The 23,115-nt window shown below is 47.9% G+C and overlaps 1 protein-coding gene across 2 annotated transcripts; it reads right to left on the reverse strand.

Annotated features, from left to right (window-relative positions):
* Positions 1-913: 913 nt before the first annotated feature.
* ARF3 (ARF GTPase 3) lies at positions 914-20,768 on the reverse strand. 2 transcript variants are annotated; one of them, XM_082741159.1, is made up of 5 exons: positions 20,503-20,768; positions 6,057-6,297; positions 4,793-4,903; positions 4,430-4,554; positions 914-3,886 (listed from the first exon to the last, which is right to left on the reverse strand). In XM_082741159.1, the coding sequence occupies exons 2-5, from the start codon at positions 6,202-6,204 to the stop codon at positions 3,725-3,727; spliced, it is 546 nt and encodes a 181-aa protein (XP_082597285.1). In that variant the 5' UTR covers positions 6,205-6,297; positions 20,503-20,768; the 3' UTR covers positions 914-3,724. The 2 variants fall into 2 exon arrangements, with proteins under 2 accessions (XP_082597285.1, XP_082597284.1); XM_082741158.1 differs by lacking the exon at positions 20,503-20,768 and adding an exon at positions 7,562-7,625.
* Between the last annotated feature and the right edge of the window lie 2,347 nt (positions 20,769-23,115).

Raw genomic sequence — 23,115 nt, forward strand, 5'->3', positions numbered from 1 at the left:
AGACGTAACTGAATACAAATGATTTTCTTCACACTGGTACTTGGGGCTCTCAAACTTACCGTATGCCTAAATCCTGTCTCTTTCCCATAACGTCAGGATTGGAAGGTCTCTGTCTCCAAAGCTTAAGAAAGTGGTGAGAGTGAAGAACGCCTGCCTAACTAACCTAGACTTCACCCACCAAAGGAAGGAGAGCACCATCTCTTTCTTGTCCTAGAGCCAGACAATAGTAGCAGGAGAGGAAGAGAGTAGCGGCAGGAGTGGGCTGGGAGGGCAGAGGCTTGTCCTTTCCCTCAGGACACTTTGGAATCTCTGGATGAGGCTTGGCATCCTGACAATGGGGAACTGCATGCCTGAAGCAGAGGTGATACAGGGCCATAGCTGTAAGGAGGATCAAGTTCACTACACTATCCAGACCTTTACCCTTCATGTTTACTCACTGCTAAAGTCTAGAAATAGTTTGGTGAGGGGACTCCAATCTATGGATGAGGGAACCCTGTTCCAACTAGAAGTCCCTGACTGCACAGGGTTGGGGAGATCTGAGAGTGGAGGCAGGGTGGGTCACTCCAAGTTCAGGGCCCTCTAGCCACTGAAGTCCCTAATGACTACCAACAGGTGATAAATAAGGCTAAGAATAGGATGAAAGCCTTTACAACTAAAAGAGCACAGTCACGAAGCCCTCACATTTTGGTGCCCAATTCATTTAGGCTCCCCTTCAGAGTATGATGGAAAGTAATAAGCAGTGTAGAAATAAGCCTAAGTCCCTCCATAACCTCACTCTCCCCCTGTCAAGTGTACCCTTTACCCCTCTGCTGAGAGAAGGAGCAGTCTAGAGAGAGGGACCAGAGATAGGAATACCCTCACGATTAAAATACTGCCCAATGGCTGCTGCACATCAAGGATGAAGGTCTGCTCCAAAGCTGCATAAAACAAGTTTAATTTCCAACCAGGGTCACAGTCATCGTGTATCCCACATTTTGGGCAAGGAGAGAGAAGGTGAGTTATTAAACATATACAATCTACATTCCAGAGGGGGAAAAAAAAGAAGAGAAAAACCAGGACTGCAGTTACCACTGTAACACCACAAAACAAACTTCGGAGGGGAGGGAGGCAGAGGGGAATCTAGGGGAAAAGAAAGGCTGTAACAGAGGAAAGCATAAAATTAAATCTACCAAAGGAGAGTGTGGGAGGGAGCAGGCAAAAATGGAATGAGAAACCCAATCCAAAAAGAGCTTTTAGAATGGGACTGTAGCAAGGACCACCCCTGCCAAGGGCCTAGCAGCCAAGGACACTACCACGATCACTTACTGCCCCCTGCTGGATGGATCCTTGAGCAACACCAAGGCAACCTCCAAGGCTGCTGCCTAACACCCTCAGGCCCACTGGTCTTTGGAGCCCCCCAAAACAAGGTAGGGGTGGGCCTTAAATAAGAAAAACATAATTGGGACTGCCATCTAATTAGGGACGGTCCGACTGGGAGGCAGGAGAAGCTATTGCAGAGACCAAGAGTGGAGAATCCTAAGTAGGAATGAAACAAGGAAAGGGGAGACAGATAGGCAACAGCAGTGAATGAGCTGAGAAGGCAAAGGAAAGAATTCAGGAGGGGAGAGGCAACAAGTGCAGGAGGAAAAAAAAAGAAAAAAAAGAGGGAACAGAGGCAGAGGCAAAGGAAAGGGGCAGAGGAAAGCATCCACGGGGTCAGGGGAGTGAATACATGTTAAAATGAACTAGAAGCTCCAGCACACCTCTCCCCTTACCCCTGCCACCAAATACACGCGCGTGCGCGCACACACACACACACACACACACACAGGCCTAGAGATCAGGAGACCTGCACACTTCCACTGCATCTTGGGTAAACAGTACATCACTAAGGAACTGGCACTGAGGGAGACACCCCTGGAACCTCTCTTTCACAGTTCAACCTGGAGTAGGGTGGGGGTACTGATCTGCCTGTTGTAGACAAAGGTGGCAGGACACCTGGCCACATGGGGTGGGCTTGGGACAGTCCTTCTGGGAAGGGGCCCCTCAGCCATGTTGTGGGGGAAGGAGGGGACGGGGGCCTGGGCCCTGACCATAGCAGAAAGGTCATGGGCGACCGTTTTGGAGCTCAGGGCGCAGCCAGCACACACGGGAGCCCACAGAAAAGCCACGGCTTCATAGAAACCGCAAAGTCAGGACCCAGGCCAGGACCTCAGGGACAAGCGCCCCCTGTAAACAGAGAGACGCAGTAGCAGCAGTTTCTGAACAACTACATAATGGTAGGAGGACCCTGAAGACCACTACATCCCACCAGCACCAACAACTACTTCAGAGTTCTAATTTCCTCCCCTCCAAGCCTCAACTGATTCAGGGGAAGGGGCTGAAATGGGCAGAAGAAAACTGTTGGGGTGGTGTGAGGAGGGACAGCGGATAGTCTGAGGGTCTAAAAACAGAAAAGAAGATTTTCAGCCTTCAGCACATCCCAGACTAGAAAAAGAGAGAAGTGGAGAACAGGGGAATTGAAACTGAGGCCTGCCATGTCACCCTCACTCCCCTGCTCCCCATTAAACCACCCAGCCAGCCCTGGTCAGGTCAGCAGGACTACTACCGTGAGGACACTCTGACAAAGGACAGATGAACCACCCAGTCCCCGAGAGCAGAAGATGAGGAAGGGGGGGCATGGGAAGGCAAGAGTAGACTGATCCATGCCTCACCTTCTCCTAACAACACAAAAGGATGAAGACGGAAAACCTGAGGCCCACCCGCCCCGTGCCCTGGATCCCAAACATACCCCATGGTCTTGTTCCCCTTCACCATCCTCCTCACAGGCTCCTGAGGAACAGATCTAAGGATGAGGAGGAGGATCAGCTGAATACTGGGCTGATAAGAGTGAGTGGGCTCTTCTCTCCTTCTCACTGGCAAGGCAGGGCAGAATGGCATCTCCTTGGGAACAGTCATCTAGCTATAAACACTACCCCTCTGCCCTGATTGGGGTGGAGAGAGGGGTACAAGAAAGACGGTGGTGGAAAATCCATCATCTGTCCTATCATCCAGAAAAATCTACCCACAGAGAGGAGAGGAAGCAGTGCAAGACTGCGGCAGCCTTCCCTCTACTCTCCTGCCTCTACCTTCTTCCCTTTATCTCACCAGCACGGGAGGGGCAAATGATAGACTGGAGTGGGCAGTGTGACCTGGCCCCCAGCACTGAGTCTCCCCCCACCCCTCCACCCTTCCCCCTGCATATACATCTCTCTATACACGTATATACACGCGCACACACGCACGCACACACAGAGAGGCCCGTGCAATTTCCATGTAGAACAGGAAGAGAGGGGCGAAGGAAAGGAAGATGGGGAGTAGGAGAGGGAGCTGTGGGGAGAGGGAAGAGACTGAGATGCCAAGAGCACAGCAACCAGAGCCAAATGAAGCGAACGGAGAGAATACCCCACCCCACCACCCCTCCCAAACCCCAGAGGATGGGGGGGCCACCCATGAAACCATAACAACCTTGTTTTTGTTTTAAATCCGATAAATTGGAATGATTCATCATCAGGACAGCAACTGGGGACTGGTCATGGACAGGGGAGTGGAGGGAAGGCGGGGGGCAAGGCTCTTGTTGGGCATGCGGACATGATACCCAGGGCCCTGGCCACACTGGCAACGGGAAGGAAGGGGCAGGGCTGGGGCAGGGAGACAGTAGGTGCGTCAGGGGTGGGTGGGGTGGTCGGATAGGGCTGTCTGGCTCTCACTTCTTGTTTTTGAGCTGATTGGCCAGCCAGTCCAGGCCTTCATACAGCCCGTCCCCGCTGGTGGCACAGGTGGCCTGAATGTACCAGTTGCGGTGACGCAGGGAATGCAGGCCCAACTTGTCTGTGATCTCAGCAGCGTTCATAGCATTAGGCAAATCCTGGAGCACGAGGGAGACACACAAAAAGGAGGCTCAGGATCTTTCAAAGGCTTCTAGGGAACCAATCTACCAAAGCAATGTGTACCAGCACCCTCTCCTCCTCCTTCATTGTAGGTACCAGAACCCAGGTCCGAAAAAGCTGCTTTGGATTTAATCATCCCAGAACCATAGATCTATGTGCTAAAGGTCATTCCACTGGGGAGCTGCAAACCAAATATGGGGTTGATAGGGAAGTGAAGAAGTGATTCAGACTGGACAAAGAATCAGGTCTGTCTGACTGCAGGAGTGAGGGCAGTTGCAACAGGAAAGGTCAAGGAGGGATCTGAGGTATCTCCCACCCCAATCCCTGAGGACAGAAGTGATGCTGACTAAAGCTGGGTAGGGGACAAGAAGAGGAACATCAATAAGCCAGGTAATCATAATCCTCCCACTTCCAAAACTCACAACACAGTCACAGGGCTTTCCCTACAATGAGCCCCAACACCCATGATTTCCATAGCCAGGCTGATCTCTCTCAAATCCACGGGTGGGGAGAAGTCTCACCTGTTTGTTTGCAAAGACAAGGAGTACTGCATCCCGGAGCTCATCCTCCGCCAGCATCCGCATCAGCTCCTCCCGGGCCTCATTTACTCGCTCCCGGTCATTACTGTCGACCACAAATATTAAGCCTAGGGAGGCAGAGCATGGGCTGCGTAAGATAGCAGATGAACTCCCCTCATCCCTACCACCAAATGCCAACACCACTCTCTGTACACCCTCCAAATATGTGCTCCCTTTCCTCCTGTTCTCCCACCTCTAGGAGCTGCGGCAGGGTGAGGACTGGTTGGCCAAAACCAAGAATCACAGCCACACCTTCTGCTCATACCAAACCAACCCATGCCCAGCTGGGCAATTCGTATGCCGTACCTTGGGTGTTCTGGAAGTAGTGTCTCCAGAGAGGTCGAATCTTGTCCTGGCCACCCACATCCCAAACTGTGAAGCTGATATTCTTGTACTCCACTGTCTCCACGTTGAACCCTTTGGGAAAAAATAGACAATGGCAGTGGACAAATACCCCTGCAAACAATACTCCAGTGGTTTGTTTCTGTTTCCCCCAGCACAGCTCTGGTCCTAGCAAAGGAAAGAAAGCTAAGGCTTCCTCAGGCCTAGTATCCCCTGACCTAGTAGCCTAAAGGCCAAAAAGAAAACCTTAGAGAAAAAATGGAAGAGGACCAGGAAGGCCAGTTAGGAGGTTCACAATCCCCTTGGTAACGTGAGCTAACCTCCGCTCATTCTGTCTTTGCCTCTCCCTCCTGCAAAGAAATGACTCAGCCCCACTCCTATACCTCAGTCATCGCAGTCTGCCGCAGCTAAAATGTAGGCCTTGGGAAACACAGTGAGGGAAAAGTGAGCTGAGTGAGCTGAGTGAAATAAGTCAAGCAGAGAGAGTCAATTATCATATGATTTCACTTATTTGTGGAGCATCACAAGTATCATGGAAGACAAGGGTTGTTAGAGAGGAGAAGGGAGTTGGGGTAAATTGGAAGGGGAGGCGAATCATGAGAGACTATGGACTCTGAAAAACAATCTGAGGAGTTTGAAGTGGCGGGGGGTGGTGGAAGGTTGGGGTACCAGGTGGTGGGTAGTATAGAGGGCACGGATTGCATGGAGCACTGGGTGTGGTGAAAAAATAATGAATACTGTTTTTCTGAAAATAAATAAATCAATTTAATTAAAAAAAAAAAAGTGAGCTCTAGTCCTGGAGGCCCAAATGCAGAACCAGTGGACAAAGATGATCTGGAGCCCCATCTGGAAGGCAAACGTTCTCCCTCGCACAGGCAGGTCTTAACCAGGATCAGGGCCACTGAGGATCTAAACTGAAACAACTCCTGGCCTCTGGCAGGAACATCAAAGCCTTTCACCCGCTTTCTAAACAACACAGAGAACAAACTAGCTCAGTGCCTGAGGGCAACTGTTCAGTGCCAGGCTGCGGAAGTTCCTGCATCAGAGAGGGCCCGGGAAGGTGGGCAAACGGCAGCCCCAGCACCTGCTAGTAAGCTAAATAACCATCCTTCCCTGAATCCCCCCAAGTTGCATGGACTTGCCTGGTGGCCAGGTGGAGGATCTAGGAATAGGCCCTTGCCTGGCCGAGCTGTTGGCATGAAAGCCTCCATCTAAGCTGTGTCCTTACCAATGGTGGGGATGGTGGTGACGATCTCGCCCAGTTTCAGCTTATACAGGATGGTGGTCTTCCCTGCAGCATCCAAGCCCACCATCAGGATGCGCATCTCCTTCTTCCCAATCAGGCTCTTCAGGAGGTTTCCAAAGATATTACCCATGATCACAATAACCACTTTCTGAGGACAGGAGGGCTCAAGTGCGGGCAGTGGCAGTCTGGTTTTGGCCTGGGCCCTGGTATGGAGAACACGATCCTAGGCAAAGAAACACATTCATTACCACCATCTGCTAGTCAGGATTTCATGTAAATGGGATTTGTCAAAGTCATGGCTGAAATTCACAGCAAGCTATGAAAATCAAGTCCCACTCAGACACATCCTGAGTCTTTGGAAGCAGAAACAAAGCCGTGAACACTCAGGACACCTGTTCTGCCACAATGTACCTGTGGGACTTTGGATGAGCTTTTCTCCCTATCCATATCTGCCCCTATAAATGGAGGGGACTGAACTAGATGACTTCTGAAGTCCCTTCAATTCTCTCACTCTATACCATACAAGGCCTTGCAAGACCATGAATGCCCCTCCCTCCCCCAACCTTACCCTGAGACTCCTGGAAAGGCTGAAAGAGGAAGGAGCAGAATGAGGAGTGGCTCTTTGTGACTCCTGACAAAGTTCAGGCTTGTCAGGTTCCCAAGGTCCATGCTCAATCAAGAGATTCCACTTCTTCTCTTTCTATATGCCTACAATTCCATCTTCCTTCCACACACCAAAATTAATCAGGAAGAAATAAGGTCAAGTTGTGCCCTGTTCATACAACGGAGCACCTAGGCTAACCCTCACTCCCAGGCTCACCGTGGCCTATCCAAGGAGAGTTCCTCCACATTCTCACCTGCAATGAGGCAGTCACCTCACTCCCTGCCTCCTCCCTAATCCCCTTCAGTCTATTCCCCATATAGCAGCCAGACTACTTTTAACACCAAAATCAGGTCATGCTGCTTCTCTGTTCAAAACCCTCTCTTGGCTTCTTATCTTCCTTTCAGTAAAATCCAAAGCCACACCGTGCTTACCAGGTCCTGACAATCTACATTCCCCTGCTTCTCTCCCACTACTTTTCCCTTGGCTTACTCCACTTCAGTTTCCCAACACTTTCCTGCCTCAAAGCTTTCATACTTGCTATTTGCTCTGCCCTGAATGTTCCTCTCCCAGAGAACCTTCACAGAGTATCCCCTCACTTCCTTCAGGTATCCATTGGAGGATCACCTAATCGAGACCTTCACAACCACCTCTGACACACACACATCACTCTTCACCCCATTTATCCCACCTCATTTTTCTTCATAGCATTTAGCACCACTGGATACATCACATGTTTGTTTCTTGCTATACCATTTTTCTCCTACTACAATGTCAGCTCCTTATCTACTTTATTCACTGCTGTGTTCCCAGTACCTTGAATAGTGAGTGCCTGGTACACAGCAGTTGAACAAATGAACTCAAACTTCCAAGGTCTAATACTGACCTTACTAAGCAGCTCTCTCAGATGAACTGGAAGCTTATGCCTCATGCATACTAGGATCTTAACTAAGATCTGCGGAAAATACAAAGATGGCAGTAAGAAGCTCTATGAAGCTACAAAATGCCCATCTTCCCACCCCACCTATTACCCCCAAAGACAGAATCCTAGAGTCTCTCATTCCCTCTCCTCTTCCCTCCCTTCTCTATGGCACAAGACAGCCACAGAAATGCATCTCTGAGACAATGAAACAGGGGTTCAGAATCGCCCATGCCAGCCAGTTCTCTGTGCCTGCAGGAGACATGTGTCAGCGGGCAGCTTATTCAGCAATCACCATATGCCAGCTGCTGGCATTCTCTATAGAGTCTGGGAACTAGAGGCACACACACACACACCCCAAACCCAGCAAGCGAAGGAACAGGTCAAGACAGAGTGCACCCAAACCCAAGAATGTGAAAGGTGGATGGGAAGGAATCTGGTTTACAAGCTAAAGCATGGGGGTTTAGTGGGAGCTGAGCTGTTTTCTCAAAAACTATTTCAGTTTTGTTTGTTTGTTTCCTATTCTACTCAGTTTGCAGCAAATTCCAGACTAGTACAGAGGAGCCAGATCGACAGCCCCTGGAGACCAAAGTACTAGTTTGTCCAAAAAACAGAAACAATGACTGCTTATGGAGTGTTTCATCTTCAAAGGCCTTCCCAGACATCCACTAATGAGCCAGGCGTGGTGCTTCTGGTAGGTTCCTCAGATGAGCCCTGCCCCTGACCCAGAGGGCTCACACCCCAGGGAGAGAACCTGGCTCAACCCTAGGGCTCAACCTCAGCCAAGTCGCCCACTAGCCATCCTCCCTGCCCATCCTGCCTAAACCCACCGAGGCAGGCAGATCCCGGAAGATCCCTAAGCAAGAGGGGACCTCTGCCCAGCTAATAAGATCAGATTCCATCAACCCTGGCAATCTGTAGTAGTCAGACTTCTGGTTCTGCCACCCTCACCTCCAGAAATTTAAACCTTCCCCAAGTCTTCCTGGTCTTTATCTTGTTTCCTACTCAGGTCTCCTCTTCTCCAGCTCCAGATGATACTTTGCTTTAAGGCTTTGGTAATAGGCTTTGGCCCAGGTTTCAAACTGAATTTACGCCTCGCATTTATCTTGCTGTCCTCATGAATGAAGCAACTGCTGACTGAGAGATTACCAACTGCGAGTGGCTGACAAAAACCCCTCGCCCCTTGGGGCGCCTGGGTGGCTCAGTGGGTTAAGCCGCTGCCTTCGGCTCAGGTCATGATCTCAGGGTCCTGGGATCAAGCCCCACATCAGGCTCTCTGCTCAGTGGGAAGCCTGCCTCCCCCCCTCTCTCTGCCTCCCCATCTCTCTCTGCCTGCCTCTCTGCCTACTCGTGATTTCTGTCTGTCAAATAAATAAATAAAATCTTTAAAAAAAAAAAAAAAACCCTCGCCCCAAAACATGCACACACTGTCCTCTGGTTTGCTTCTCTGCTAAGCTAATATGCTAACGTCTTGGTTCAAAAGCCGATCCCAGTGTTATACCCACTTCTCTTTCCTGGCATGTCCCTGAATTATTTGAGCCACTCATGTGGCACATACTACCTCATGGAGCTTTCTCTCTCTCTCAGAAGTCTGTACATTTACTGTCTCTACAGTTTAACTGTATTCTCCATGGGCAAGGACTATGCTTTTTACTTATTTTGGATCTGTCACCACTCCAAGTACCAAGCCCTCTATAGCAGTTCAACCAAGCACATGGGCCAATTTGAGCCTCCTCTGAGGATGTCCCTATCATTTCTTCTGCGCTAGCAGTACTTGGTCTCTCTGTGTAATGCACAGCTGGTTTCTATGATATCCTGTCAATTCTTGGTCATCTTCCACACCGTATCTGACCCCAAGACTGGTTTGGAAATACCACAAAAGAACTAGAAGACCAAATGGTGGAATTTTCTGCCATTGAACACGCAATGGGCCTGACGGATAACTGATGAAATGCCCACGTAGTCACTGCATGTCCTCTGGCAGCAGCACCACGCCTTGAAATTACTGGACATTATGACTCCTCTTTAATATAATCAGGAACTGGACTCAGATGAGCATTCCAAAGTGGATGTTTGTTCTCTTGTCCTGGCCTTCTCTGTCCCTATCACCAGCTAGCACGTTGCCTCTACCACGAGGATGGTGGCAACTTACAGCTTTGTGTCACGAACACACCTCTTGGGTTATATAGCCAATTTTCACTTTCACCCATACTGCATTCCTAAAAAAGCTCTGGGAAGCAGCATGGCAAAAAAAATAAATAAACCCTGGATTGTTTCCCTATGTACTGCACAGCCTCTAGTTACTCTCTTCTACCACAGATGGCACTCCTGTGTTGATAAGGCAAAATGCCAGGGTTCCACGGGCTGTGAGAAACCAAGAATCGGCAGTCAAAACTGAAGATGAGTGGCTTCAGATGAAAAATGGGCTACGGCAATATCCCTATGATGAAAAAAGTATATCTCAACATTCTATTTTACAGCCACAAACTTTGTTATCACTGGTACAAATAACAAGAAGAGCTCCTAAAGTGTGGAGCAGGAACTCAATCAAGCACACTGCCTGATTTAAGCTTCATCTGAGGATGTCCTCACTGACGACAGCTTACCGCCCCCGAGCCAGTCCTCCCACCCCCCCAGGAGAGGCAGGCTGTTGCTGGGACCGCTCAGCCATCCTGACCTGCCTTAGTCTCCAGGTGATTCTGAGAGTCACACTCACTCTGCCACACACAACACCCCCCCACCTAACTCTGCTGGCTGACTTGGCCTTGCCTCTGATGACACCTCTGAGGGGACTTCTGACCTGGCACCTACTCCTCCTGTTCAGGCTACACGGGTCCAGGGAAAAGGAGACCAAGGTCTCTCAAACCCTCTGCTGCCAGGCAGGGTGCGCTAAAAGCAGCTTTGTTCCCAGACCATTTTCACACTGAGATATCACTAATAGAGATGCTATTTTTAGTAAAGCCAATGGAGCAGCCCAATAAAATATAAGGAAACAAAAGCAGGTTCTGCCCGTATTTAGTTTCCTTAGCACAGCTGGCTTGTGACCTCTATAAACTTTCCAAGTTTTTGTCTCAAGAGCACTGTAATCACAAGCACACAAGAACTAATAGATTAGAATCTCAATGACTTCTTCTGGACTCAGAGATTTCCTAAACCCAAGAAATAGCTTCTGATGGCAGCTTCCATCCATTCACTAAGCAATTATCGAGTATACAGAACTAGGGATAAAAAGAGGAAGACAGGGCGCCTGGGTGGCTCAGTGGCTTAAGCCGCTGCCTTTGGCTCAGGTCATGATCTCAGGGTCCTGGGATCGCGTCCCGCATCGGGTTCTCTGCTCAGCAGGGAGCCTACTTCCCTCTATCTCTCTCTCTCTGCCTGCCTCTCCATCTACTTGTGATCTCTGTTAAATAAATAAATAAATAATCTTTTTTTTAAAAAATTAAAAAAAAAAAAAAAAAAGAAGACAACTTCTGCCTTCATGAAACTCAGTCAATGAGAGGGAAAGACTAGCAACCAGAGAATTACAGAACAGCATGAGGGTTAAGCGTAAAATAAGCAAATAGTATTATGGGGACAGAAAACTAGAGCAGTTCATCAAGACTGAAGGCTAAAGGGCAATTCCCAGACACGATGCTCAGGTCACCCTTGAGCGGACTCCCAACAGAACAGGAAGTAATCAAACAATAAAGAAGAGGGAGTGGGGGAGAGGGAACAGTGTGTCAAAGGCATAAAGACTTGAATTAGAGGCAGCACTTTTTACTAGCCAAGCCAGGTGCAGTTGGAGTCAGTTTATTTGGGTGCCACATTGTGAGTAAAAGGAAGTGACCACAATGGAGAGGTAAGAAGGGACTAGATCATGAAGGGCCTTAAAGGCCACACTGAGTAACATGATCAAGTATGTGCTTTAGGAAGACCGTCCTTTGTGAGTACCTAACTGACTCAGTCAGTAGAGGATGCAACTATTTTTTTTTTAATTTTATTTATTTATTTGACAGAGATCACAAGTTGGCAAAGAGGCAGGCATGGGGGTGGTGGAGAGCAGGCTCCCCGCTGAGCAGGAAGCCCGATGTGGGGCTCAATCCCAGGACCCTGAGATCATGACCTGAACCAAAGGCAGAGGCCCAATTCACTGAGCCACCCTGGCGCCCCAAGGATGCAACTCTTGATCTCACAGTTGTGAGTTCAAGCCCCATGCTGGGTCTAAAGCTTGCTTTTAAAAAAAAGAGGGGGGGCGCCTGGGTGGCTCAGTGGGTTAAGGCCTCTGCCTTCGGCTCAGGTCATGATCCCAGGGTCCTGGGACTGAGCCCCACATCGTGCTCTCTGTTCAGCAGGGAGCCTGCTTCCCTTCCTCTCTCTGCCTGCCTCTCTGCCTACTTGTGATCTCTGTCTGTCAAATAAATAAAATCTTTAAAAAAATAAAAAAAAAAGGACCATTCTGATATTCATTTAGGATATAAATTAAAAGGAGAAAAGACTTGAGGCAGAGAGCCCATGTGGGAGGTATATTAATACAGCTGAGAAATCAGAAGTTCTTAACCACAGATGGCAATAAAAACAAAACGACAGATTTGAAACATCAAAACAGGGCACCTAGGTGGCTCAGTCAGTTAAGCTACTGCCTTAGGCTCAGATCATGATCCTGGAGTTCTGGGACTGAGCCCTACATTAGGCTCCCTACTCAGTGGGGAGTCCACTTCTCTCCCCACCACCCCCGTACCCAGCCTTGCGCATGAGCAAAGCTCTCTTGCTCTCTCTCTCAAATAAGTTAATAAAATCATTTTTTAAAAAAAGAATAAAAAATAATTAAAAAAAAAAACATAGTGTTTTGAATATTCCAGGCTATAGTTGTAGGCATTGGAAGAGCCATGGAATATCAGGAGATGGAATGGTTGTAAGCTGGTCAGCTTCTAAGAATAGGGCAACTTTGGTTAGAGGGCAGTGCCACAGAATGTTCCACAGAAACAAATGAGTCTAGTTTTTATCTCATCACTTTTTTATCTGGCCATGTATTCTGAAACAGACCAGATTCTCTGTTCTGACTCACTTGCTGGTTGTCCACAGAAAAAGAGCTGTCCATGGGAAAAGCCAGACCCTTCCCAGGTGCTTGGGCCTCTCTAAGCAGACAGGGCAAGTTTGATCCTTCATTTCTCGATAATGTGGCCTCCTTTCAAGTTCTTCTGTACTGAAGTCATCTCAGACTAGAAGAAAAACTGGCATGATTCTGGCCTGAGCCTAAACACTGTTAATTGAGTTAAGCAGAGCCTAATTTTAATTGGGTATGTTTTAATTTGTAAGAATAGCATCAACTGTCTAGTAGCTAAGTCTAACAGGTATCTCTCAGGCTTTTTAAGATTTTATTTATTTGTCTGTTTATTTGAGAGCGAGGGTGTATGAGGGAACAGGAGGATGGGGGAGGAAGGAGAGGGGGAGGGAGAGGAAGGGGGAAAGAATCTCAAGCAGTTTTCACACTGAGTGTGGAGCCGCAGTGGAGCTCAATCTCAATCCTGAGATCATGACCTGAGCTGAAACCAAGAGTGAGACTTAACTGACTGAGCCACTTAGGTGCCACTTTCAGGTCTTATTTTAATTTGCCCTGTCTACAGCCTTTGACCTTCCTGCCCTTTGTTTTTGTTTGTTTGTTTTTCAAAGATTTTATTTATTTATTTGACAGAGAAATCACAGTAAGCAGAGAGGCAGGCAGAGACAGAGAGGGGGGAAGCAGGCTCCCTGCTAGCAGAGAGCCCTATACGGGGCTCAATCCCAGGACCCTGAGATCACGACCTGAGCCGAAGGCAGAGGCTTTAACCCACTGAGCCCGGTGCACCCCCTCCCGCTTTTTTTAAGGTTTTTTTCCTCATTAGTATCTATGCTGTCTTACTGTCTTGATGTCCTTTTGGCCACTCTGGTTGCTTCTTATTCTCCTTCCTGGCCTTCATTTTTGCCCACTGCTTTAAATGTTGATGCGCCCCAAGTTTCTGCCTTTGGCCTTTTCTCCTGTCCACTGTACTGACTCACGCTAGATACATCAGTTAGAATAGCATCAGTTGCAAAAGACAAAAGACGCACCTGGGGCTTCAACGACATGTAAATTTATTAAAGCATATAGCTTGAAGTCTAAGTAAAATAAGCCAGACACAAAAGGACAAAATTGTATGATTCCATATATATGAAGCATCCAGAACAGTCAAATTCATAGAGATAGAAATAGAATGGTGGCTGCAAGGAGCTGGAGATAGGAGAAATGCAGGTTATTATTTAACAATTAAAAAGTTTCTTGGGGCACCTGGGTGGCTCAGTGGGTTAAGCATCTGCCTTCGGCTCAGGTCATGATCCCAGGGTCCTGGGATAGAGTCCAGCATCGGGCTCCCTGCTCAGCGGGAAGCCTGCTTCTCCCTCTCCAACTCCCTCTGCTTATGTTCCCTCTCTCACTCTGTGTGTGTGTGTGTGTGTGTGTGTGTGTGTGTGTGTTTCTCTCTCTCTGTCAAATAAATAAATAAAATCTTAACAAAAAGAAAAAAAAGAACAATTACAGAGTTCCAGTTTGATGGAAAAGTTCTGAAGATAGATGATGGTGGCGATGGTTGCACAACAGTGTGAATGTACTTAATGCCACTCAACTGTGCACTTAAAAATGGTCAAAATGGAAAACTGTGTTATATATATTCCCCTACACACAGGAATCTACAGCTAGAACACTTGGGTTGTTGTTTTTTTAAAGATTTTATTTATTTATTTGACAGAGAGACATCACAAGTAGGCAGAGACGTGGGCAGACAGAGAGGGGGAAGCAGACTCCCCACTGAGCAGAAAGCCTGATAGGGGCTCGATCCCAGGACCCTGAGATCATGACCTGAGCCGAAGGCAGAGGCTTAACCCACTGAGCCATCCAGGAACCCAACACTTGGTTTTTTAATCTACCAGCTTTACAGCATTATTAAGGACCCAAATTTTCTCCATTTTTCTGCTCTGACATCCTAGAGTTCTTATGTCTGTCTCTTCATGCTCTCAGAATCACTCCAGCATCTCACTCTTCTACATAAACATCTGAAGTTGGAAAAGAGAATGTTGCCATGTCTTTTTTTTTTTTTAAGATTGAGGAAAACTTCCTCAGAAGCTCCCAGTAGACATTCCCCATATCTTATTGGCTAGAATTAGTACATGACCACTTGTGACTCAGTCATTGGCAAGGGAAATGGAATGCCCACATCCCTTGGGCTGGGGAAGGGTATCTTTATGTCCCCCTCCCCAATATCTGAACACATTGGGGTTCTGTTAGAAGCAGGAAGGGGAAGAATGGCTCTTTGAGTAGATAGCCAGTTAACTGCTGTCATCCTGGATCTTGGTTTCTCTGATAGCTTCAGTTACTATCTGTGCAGATGATTCCCAAATACCCAGCCCAGACTTTCTCCTGAGCTCATACTTTAGCACCTCAAAATCCAAGTTTAATCTAAAAAATTATATCTTGGGGGCATTTGAGTGGCTCAGTCGATTAAGCATCTGCCTTCTGCTCAGCTCATGATCTCAAGGTCCTGGGATCAGCTCAGGGAGCGGTGAGATCCCTAATCAGTGGGTAGTATGCTTCTCCCTCTCCCTTTGCCTCCCCCCGCCCTTTGCTCATCCTCATGCTGTCTCTCTCTCTCAAATAAAATCTTTCAAAAATACAAAGAAAAGGGGCGCCTTGGTGGCTCAGTCATTAAGCGTCTGCCTTCAGCTCCCGTCATGATCCCAGTGTCTTGGGACTGAGCCCTTCATCGGTCTCCCTGCTCGGCGGGAAGCCTGCTTCTCCCTCTCCACCCTACTTGTGTTCCCTCTTTCCCTGTCTCTCTGTCAAATAAATAAAGTCTTTAAAAACAAACACAAAAAATAAAAAATAAAAACAAATACCTTCAATTCTTGGCTAAAGAAGTGCCACCAGATCACCCAAGCCAGAAACCTGGGAATCATCTTTGACTCATCTACTCTTCCTTCCTATATTTAATCAGTCATTAAATCCTGTGGATTCTACTATTTTGATGTTTCACTATGCTTTCTTAATTACAAAAGCACTGAAATTCCACAAGTAGTCATCCTAAAGCCCTAATAAATGTTGCTCCAATCTGGCTCCCACTTCACAGGTCAAAATGGAGCTGCTGGTGGTCAGATGACACAGGATGCTATGGTTTAGACAAGGCCCACCATTACAGAGCAGTCTAAGGATTCAGAATACAGGAAACTGACTAGCTTGGGGGAATAACAGTTACCAATTATCCCTTAGCACCTCAAACACACTCCTACTCTAGGATTTAGTATGTTTTATTCATATTTGTCTGTTTTGCTTTCCAGAGCTAAAAGTTCCCAAATAATGTGCCTTTAATGCATTACAGGTCTGTCATACATCCCATCAGTACTGGATGGCTAGGCAGGGCTTAAGGTGGCTAAAGCCCAAGGGCCAGTCATCTCAGGCTGCAAGAACTATGTCTGTCTCACTATTACCATTTTCTGTTTATGCCATGATGACAAAAGATTGAGGAATTACTTCCCTAAACTATGAGCCCCTTGTCAGCAGGGACCATGCCTTATTCATGTTTCATGTCCCCAGCACCATGACTAATCTGTAGCTGGTGACTAACATGCTTGCTTTTGAGGAGTATGGTTCTACTGATGGTGGTAAAATATTTCTGAGCTCGAGGAAGACAGTATTCTATAGGTGATCCCTGATCCTTTTCTTGTATCTGACAAACTCGAGAAATGGTTGCTATGTTCTCAGAGCTCTAGGGTTCCTTAGATGGGATTCATAGGCTTGGGGATGGGGGTACTATATAAGAGGCTCTAATTATGCTCCTCCCCTCTACACCACGACCAGAGCAGCCCATTTTTATCCACGTAACATATCAGACTTCAAATAAGACTTTATATAAGTTAATGTTTAATTGCTTTTACAGAAGAGTTAGAGGGGGGTCAAAAACCACGACAACAAAGAGCAGATGTTCTCCTGCATCCTAAATCATGCTAAAGTTTAAACATCCATGCCTGACACTCTAGTGTAAAAGCTCATAAAGGAAAGGTTATACCAAGCTCTCATCAGTAATGAGGAGCTAAAGGGTAGGATGAGATCTGCTACACCCAGTCATCTCACCTTCCTTCAGGAATATGGTGATAATGATAATGGTGGATCCATGAAATCCCAAACCATGTCCCTTCTGGTCCATATGGCACAGCAGATCCTTTGTAAAGCAGGTCTTTCCCAGACTATAATGCAAGCCTTCAAACATCTGTGGAACTTCTGAATGCTCCCCATGTCTTTTCAGTATCAAAAAGCTTTCCTAGCACTCTACCTGTATTTGTGACAAATGCTGAAAAGGTATAGCAAATAGAACTACACAGACATCACAATTCTGGGCCTTAATACAGTACATTCTGAAACATACTCAGAGGCAGACATTTAAAGGAGATATGACTAAATGAAAAGAGTGGCCCAGGAAATGGAGGATGCTGAAATACTGAGTGAGACCTAAGGTAAAGGGACCCAGGAATTTAAATCCCTGACCTAGGTCAATTAGAGTGCTCTTGTGCAAAAGAGTCAACCATTACTTTAATCATGCTGACTTTCCTTTTTTTTTTTTTTTTAAGATTTTATTTATTTGACACAGAAAGAGAGAGAGAGAGATCACAAGTAGGCAGAGGCAGGCAGAGAGAGGGGGAAGAAGGCTCCCCACTGAGCAGAGAGCCCGATGATGCGATGATGCGGGGCTCAATCCCAGGACCCTGAGATCATGACCTGAGCCCAAGGCAGAGGCTTAACCCTGAGTCACCCAGGCAGCCCTCATGCTGACTTTCTAACATGAACACTATTCTTGAGCCCCCACGTCCTTACCCTGCATCCAAGTTGATGGTTAAGGGCCCCTGCCTTGCTCCAGCTTCACCTCCCACTCAGGCAGCAGGAGCTGCCTCTGTGAAGCTGATGCTGAAAAAAGATTTCATTGCTCATAAGCCAACGACCAGCAAAGAAAGTCATGGTAACAATCATCCCTCTACACAGGCGGCAAGTTACTCTTTTGTCAACCTCCTCTCCTTTGAGGCAGCCCTAAGTGCTCATATTATTATTACTATTATGATGATGATTATTAATAGCAACTAACACTTATTTGGGGCTTACTATGTGCTTTGTATGCTACTAAGCACTTTACATAGATTATCTCATTTAATTTACATGCCAATACTATGAAGTAGGCACTATCATTATCATGTTCTTTACTGATGAGGAAAATGAATCTAAAGGAGGACAAGTAATTTCACCAAACTCATAAAACTAGTAATTAGCAGAGGCAGGATGTGAACCCAATTTTGTCTGATTCCAAGGTCCACCTCTGAAAAACCACAACATATTGCCTCTAAATTGACCCACAACAAAAACGGTGAGGAGAGCCAAAAACAGTGATATGCTTTGAGTCTTGGGCTGCTTGGCATCCATTCTTAAAAGTGTACGGGAAAGCAGTTCCACAATTTCCCTGTTATTTACTCAGCTTTAACAAACCTGGTTTTAAAGAAGTTCCTCCTTCAAGCAACAAATCCCACCCACTACCCTCAAATCCCACCCATTTCCTCTTATTAAGACTCCAGGGCAAAAGAGAGCAGCAGAAATGAACACATACAATATGATCCTTGTGCACTTGAGACTTCACTTCCACTCTTTCCAGCCTGCTGTCACCCCTCCTTTATATTACATTCAGTTTAATAATAGCACTGGCACCAGTTCTGTGCCAGGCACTACATACATACATTGGCTCTCTCCTCCGTCATCTCCAGAATTTCAATTTTGACAATACTCTGAAGGACTTAACATCTGATGGAGAACCCTTTGCCCATGATGGGGAAGCAGGAGATCTGGGATTTCAGATAGATAATGACTTTGTGTTCTAGTAATATTTTTCTTTATGTGTCTTAGTTTCCATTATCCATGTCTGTACTGTGCCTCTTAGGAAGGTAGAGAGACCAAGATTTCTTAATTACACTGCCTAAGGGCCTTTGTACCTCACTCAACTATCTCCAGGCATTCTCCCTGACAACCAAACCACCTTTTTCTCTTTCCTCAAACTTTATTCCAAAAGCTCGTTGAGTTCACTCCATTCACTCCTAAACCCCCCCTGTATCTCCAGGCACTGTGGGAGATACAACATAAAATCCAATCCCTGCAATCAAAGTGTCTCATCTCTTTGGAAAAACAAGACTTACACATAAAATTTTTGATGATGCAAGGTAATAATTCTATGCCGTGGGGCGCCTGGGTGGCTCAGTTGGTTAACTGGCTGCCTTCGGCTCAGGTCACCATCCCAGGGTCCTGAGATCAAGCCCTGCATCACACACTCTGCTCAGCAGGGAACCTGCTTCTGCCTCTGTCTCTACCCCTGCTCATGCTTTCTCTCTAACAAATAAATAAAATCTTTAAAGTAATAATAATAGTAATTTTTCTATGCTGGGAGGCAGGAAGCATGTAAATGTGTGATACACAGGGGACCCTTCCCAGCTAAATCCAAGGTCAATGATTCATTCTGTGAAAAGGTGACCTCTGTGGATCAGTTTCTTCCTTAAAATGAGCTTCCAGAGACATGTTATTCAAACTCAGGTCTAATGGGCAAAACCCAATTCACTGCTCCACTCCAGTCATATTAAGTGGAGACACTTACCCCGAGAAGCTCAAGACAAAATGGCAGCAAAGATGGTCACCAGCTGATTAAGGCCAGTGGAGAAAAGTATGCAGAGACTAGATTCTTTCCTGTTGCACTGACCAAGCAATCAGACTCCTGCAGCAGATCTCCTAGCCATAAAACTTTCATGCCATAGACCAGGGGTGACCCAATCCAACAGCACTGAGGTAGGTTTTGAGTTACGCTTCTCCCTCAACTGTATGACCTCACTATTTCTTCTCATTCCTGACCACATACCACACTCCTCCTGGCCTGGTCAGAGGGAGACCGGCTGTAATAAAACCCAGAAAGAAGGGAACTCCCCCAAAAGAGGAGCTATCACTTTGCTATGCAAGTGGCCCAGGTTAACAGGGAACCCCACCTCCCCCTCCTTCCCTCAAACATTGGTGTAAGCAATGGCTCCATTTTCTGTTCCGGGAATCCTGGTACTTCCTAAAGAAGAATGCGGATTGGAAGACACAAACTCAGAGCCAGCGACAAGCTGCTCCCTCCTCCTGTGAGACCGCCCCCGCTTTGCCTAGGGCAGGAAGGCACCACCTCTGCTCTCCAAGCAAAGATCTGATCTCCCCCCCACCCCCACCCCCGTCTTCTGACTCTCCTCCGCCCGCTCCCCACCTGCTGCCCTCTTCCCAACGTGCGGTTTCCAAGACTCAAAGCGCAACCTCTACCGGAATAGTGCCCCTGGGGTGCCCCACTAGCTTGCCTGGCAGACTGATGCCTAAACCCCCTACGCACTCCTGCCCCACGAAGGGAGTACAGGGTGTCACTGCAGCAAGGTTCTGGTCTCCTAGTACTAAGGTGGAGCAGGAGAGAGGATAGGAAAAAGCGGCATTCCCTAGCCCTTTAACAGGAAAACGATACAAAACAGTCATCTCCGCCCCCGCATCACCTTCCTCTGGACTGTTCCTCCACCTCAAGCCCGACCCCCCGTAAGGCGGGTTCTGCAGGCGAGGGGAACCTAACTGCAGCCCGGGTCGCCCCCGCGTGCGAGGCAGAGCACAAATTCGTGTGCGCCCCCCACCCCCACGGCAGCTCCGCGTCCTTCAAATGTGGGGGCAGGCGAGAGACTGGCCCGGCGCCCCCTCCCCGAGCTCTCGGGTGGGAAAGACCACACCGCTCCATGGCCGGCTGTGCCGGGGGCGGGGGGTGGTGGTGTCTGTCTCTTCAGCCCCCACCCCGAGCCTCTCCTCTACGGGGACCCACCTTACTTCCCCAGACCCTCACCTGTTCCTGCTCCCAGCTCCGCTGCCACAGCCACCGCCTCCGCCCCCGCAGGTTCCGCTCGGCACGGGTTCCGCTCCCTCCGACTCCCCCACGCCGATTTCGACAAGGCTGCTCCCCCGGCCGCGCTCCCCAGCTCCCTCCTTCCTTTCCTCCACCTAGCACCGGAAGCCGCGAAGGCGACGGGAGCTGTGCGGCGCACCCCCACCCCTAGACCGGGATACTTCCCACCTCCCCGATCGCGCGAGAACTGCGCGGTAGCGAGCGGCAATTCTCGCGAGATCTATCACCATGGCAGCCGTTGCAGCAGAGGCAGCCGGGTGCTGGAGCTAAAGCCTGGGCGGGGGCGATGTGGGGGCTGCAGGCTGTTGGCGGCGGAGGCGGGAACCGGGAAGTGGGGATGAGGCAGTGGGCACTGAGGTGAGAATCCCAAGCTCCAGGACCATGCCTGGAATTTAAGAACTGGAGCTGCATGCTGGCCACACTGGAAGAGGCTGGGCGGAGAGGCAAAACCAGGAGCAGGGTATGAGTGCAGAGCCCTTGCTGTGGCCTACCCTGTTCTTCCAGACCAAAGGCTTAACCCTGGCTAGCTGCATCTCCCTGAGAGCCCTCGCTGCATCACTGTTGCTACTCACTCCTCCCAAGCTAAGGCTAGGTTACTTAGGGGTCTAAATCAGGAGATCCTTTCCCATGGGGAAGAAGAGAGAGAGAGAGATGAATTTAAGAGACTGAAGGAAAAAGCTGGATTCTGGTTCAGTTAGGAAGTCGGAAAGTGAAAGATAAACGGTGGAAACCTCATATTCAGAGGTATGGCTTGAGGGAGTGTACCTACATGACTATGACTTTTAGTATCCCAAAGAAAATGAGACTACAACCATGTTTCTCCACTCCTGCCCAGCCCCCACTTTCCTTACACTCATTTCTGCACCTGATCTAGACATGCAGAACTGCCTTGAAACAGTCTCTGCTATTATAGAAGAAAGGCACTGGTAATACTAAGAAGAAGGTTTTTTTTTTTTTTTTTAAGATTTTATTTATTTATTTGACAGAGAAAAATCACAAGTAGATGGAGAGGCAGGCAGAGAGAGAGAGGGAAGCAGGCTCTCCACTGAGCAGAGAGCCCGATGCAGGACTCGATCCCAGGACTCTGAGATCATGACCTGAGCCGAAGGCAGCGGCTTAACCCACTGAGCCGCCCAGGCGCCCCTAAGAAGAAGGTTCTTTAAGTGGCCTCTCTCCTCAGTGTATGGGAATGCATAGCTCCTCCCTAAGGCTTAGGCCAAAATTGTTGCTTTTCTGTTTTTGGGTTTTGGTTTTGGTTTTGGGTTTTGTTTTGTTTTGTTGTTTTGTTTTGTTTTTGGTTTGGGTTTTGGTTTTTGTGGGTGTTTTTGTTTTTGTTTTTTGCCTTATTTCTTGTCTCTTTCAAGAAGAACCAGGTTTGGGGCACCTGGGTGGCTCAGTCATTAAGCATCTGCCTTCGGCTAAGGTTATGATCCCAGGGTCCTGGGATCCAGCCTAACAGGCTCCCAGCACTGCCGGAAGCCTGCTTCTCCCTCTCCCACTCCCCCTGCTTGTGTTCCCTTTCTCACTGTGTCTCTCTCTCCCAAATAAATTAATAAAATCTTAAAAAAGAAGAATAAGAAGAAGAACCACCACCACCAGGTTGGTGAATAGAAGAAGAAGACGATGACAACGAAGAACCACCAGGTTGGTAGATAGCCACACTGTGTCTATCCCTTGTCCCCCATCAACCCCTGGTGTATACATTCATCACTCTCTTCCTCTTATCCCAGTCTGTTTTCTCTGTTATTTTAATGTGGAGAGTAACTACACCCTAGAATATGAAGTCAAGAGGACCCTAATTTAAGATGGTGAGGGAAGATCTGGATAACAAGGAGCATGTTTATAACATGTATATGTCCTGGGCTGTTGCTATTAAGAGGCTTTGCCCTGATAAACTCTGTGTTGTAAATGGCAGAGACTTCTTCAGTTTTATTGCAAACTATTGGATCAGGCCCTGGGATACTTCCACATGTACTCTTTCCCTTTCTTTTCCTAAAATTTTCACCCCACCAAGTTATGCCCCTACACCAACCACCAAAATTATGCTTTGCGGGACGCCTGGGTGGCTCAGTCAGTTAAGCGACTGACTTCAGCTCAGGCCACGATCCCAGAGTCCTGGGATCGAGTCCTGCAAGGGGCTCCGTACTCCACAGGGAGCCTGCTTCTCTCTCTGCCTCTGCCTGCCACTCTGCCTGCTTGTATGTGCTCTTTCTTTCTCTCTCTGACGAATAAATAAATAAATAAAATCTCAAAAAAAAATTATGTTTTGCACTCCCCCCGCCTTCAATAGTGCCCTAACCACACCAACATGCCTTTGGAAAATCTGACAGGAGGTAAGAATTCATTGTTCCTGCCCAAGACTGTAGATCCTCTTGGGGTTGGGTCTCAGGTGTTACAAAAGGATGGAAATGGTGATAGCCTAATATGGTTAGCAGCAAGTACCATGACATTTGAGTCAGAACTGATGGATGGAGGGTGCCAGGATAGCTCAGTCAGTTAAGTATCTGCCTTCAGCTCTGGTCATGATCCTGGGGTCCTGGGATGGAGCCCCAC

The sequence above is a fragment of the Mustela nivalis genome, assembly GCF_964662115.1.
Source record: "Mustela nivalis genome assembly, chromosome: 7".
In the NCBI taxonomy this organism is placed as follows: Eukaryota; Metazoa; Chordata; class Mammalia; order Carnivora; family Mustelidae; genus Mustela; species Mustela nivalis.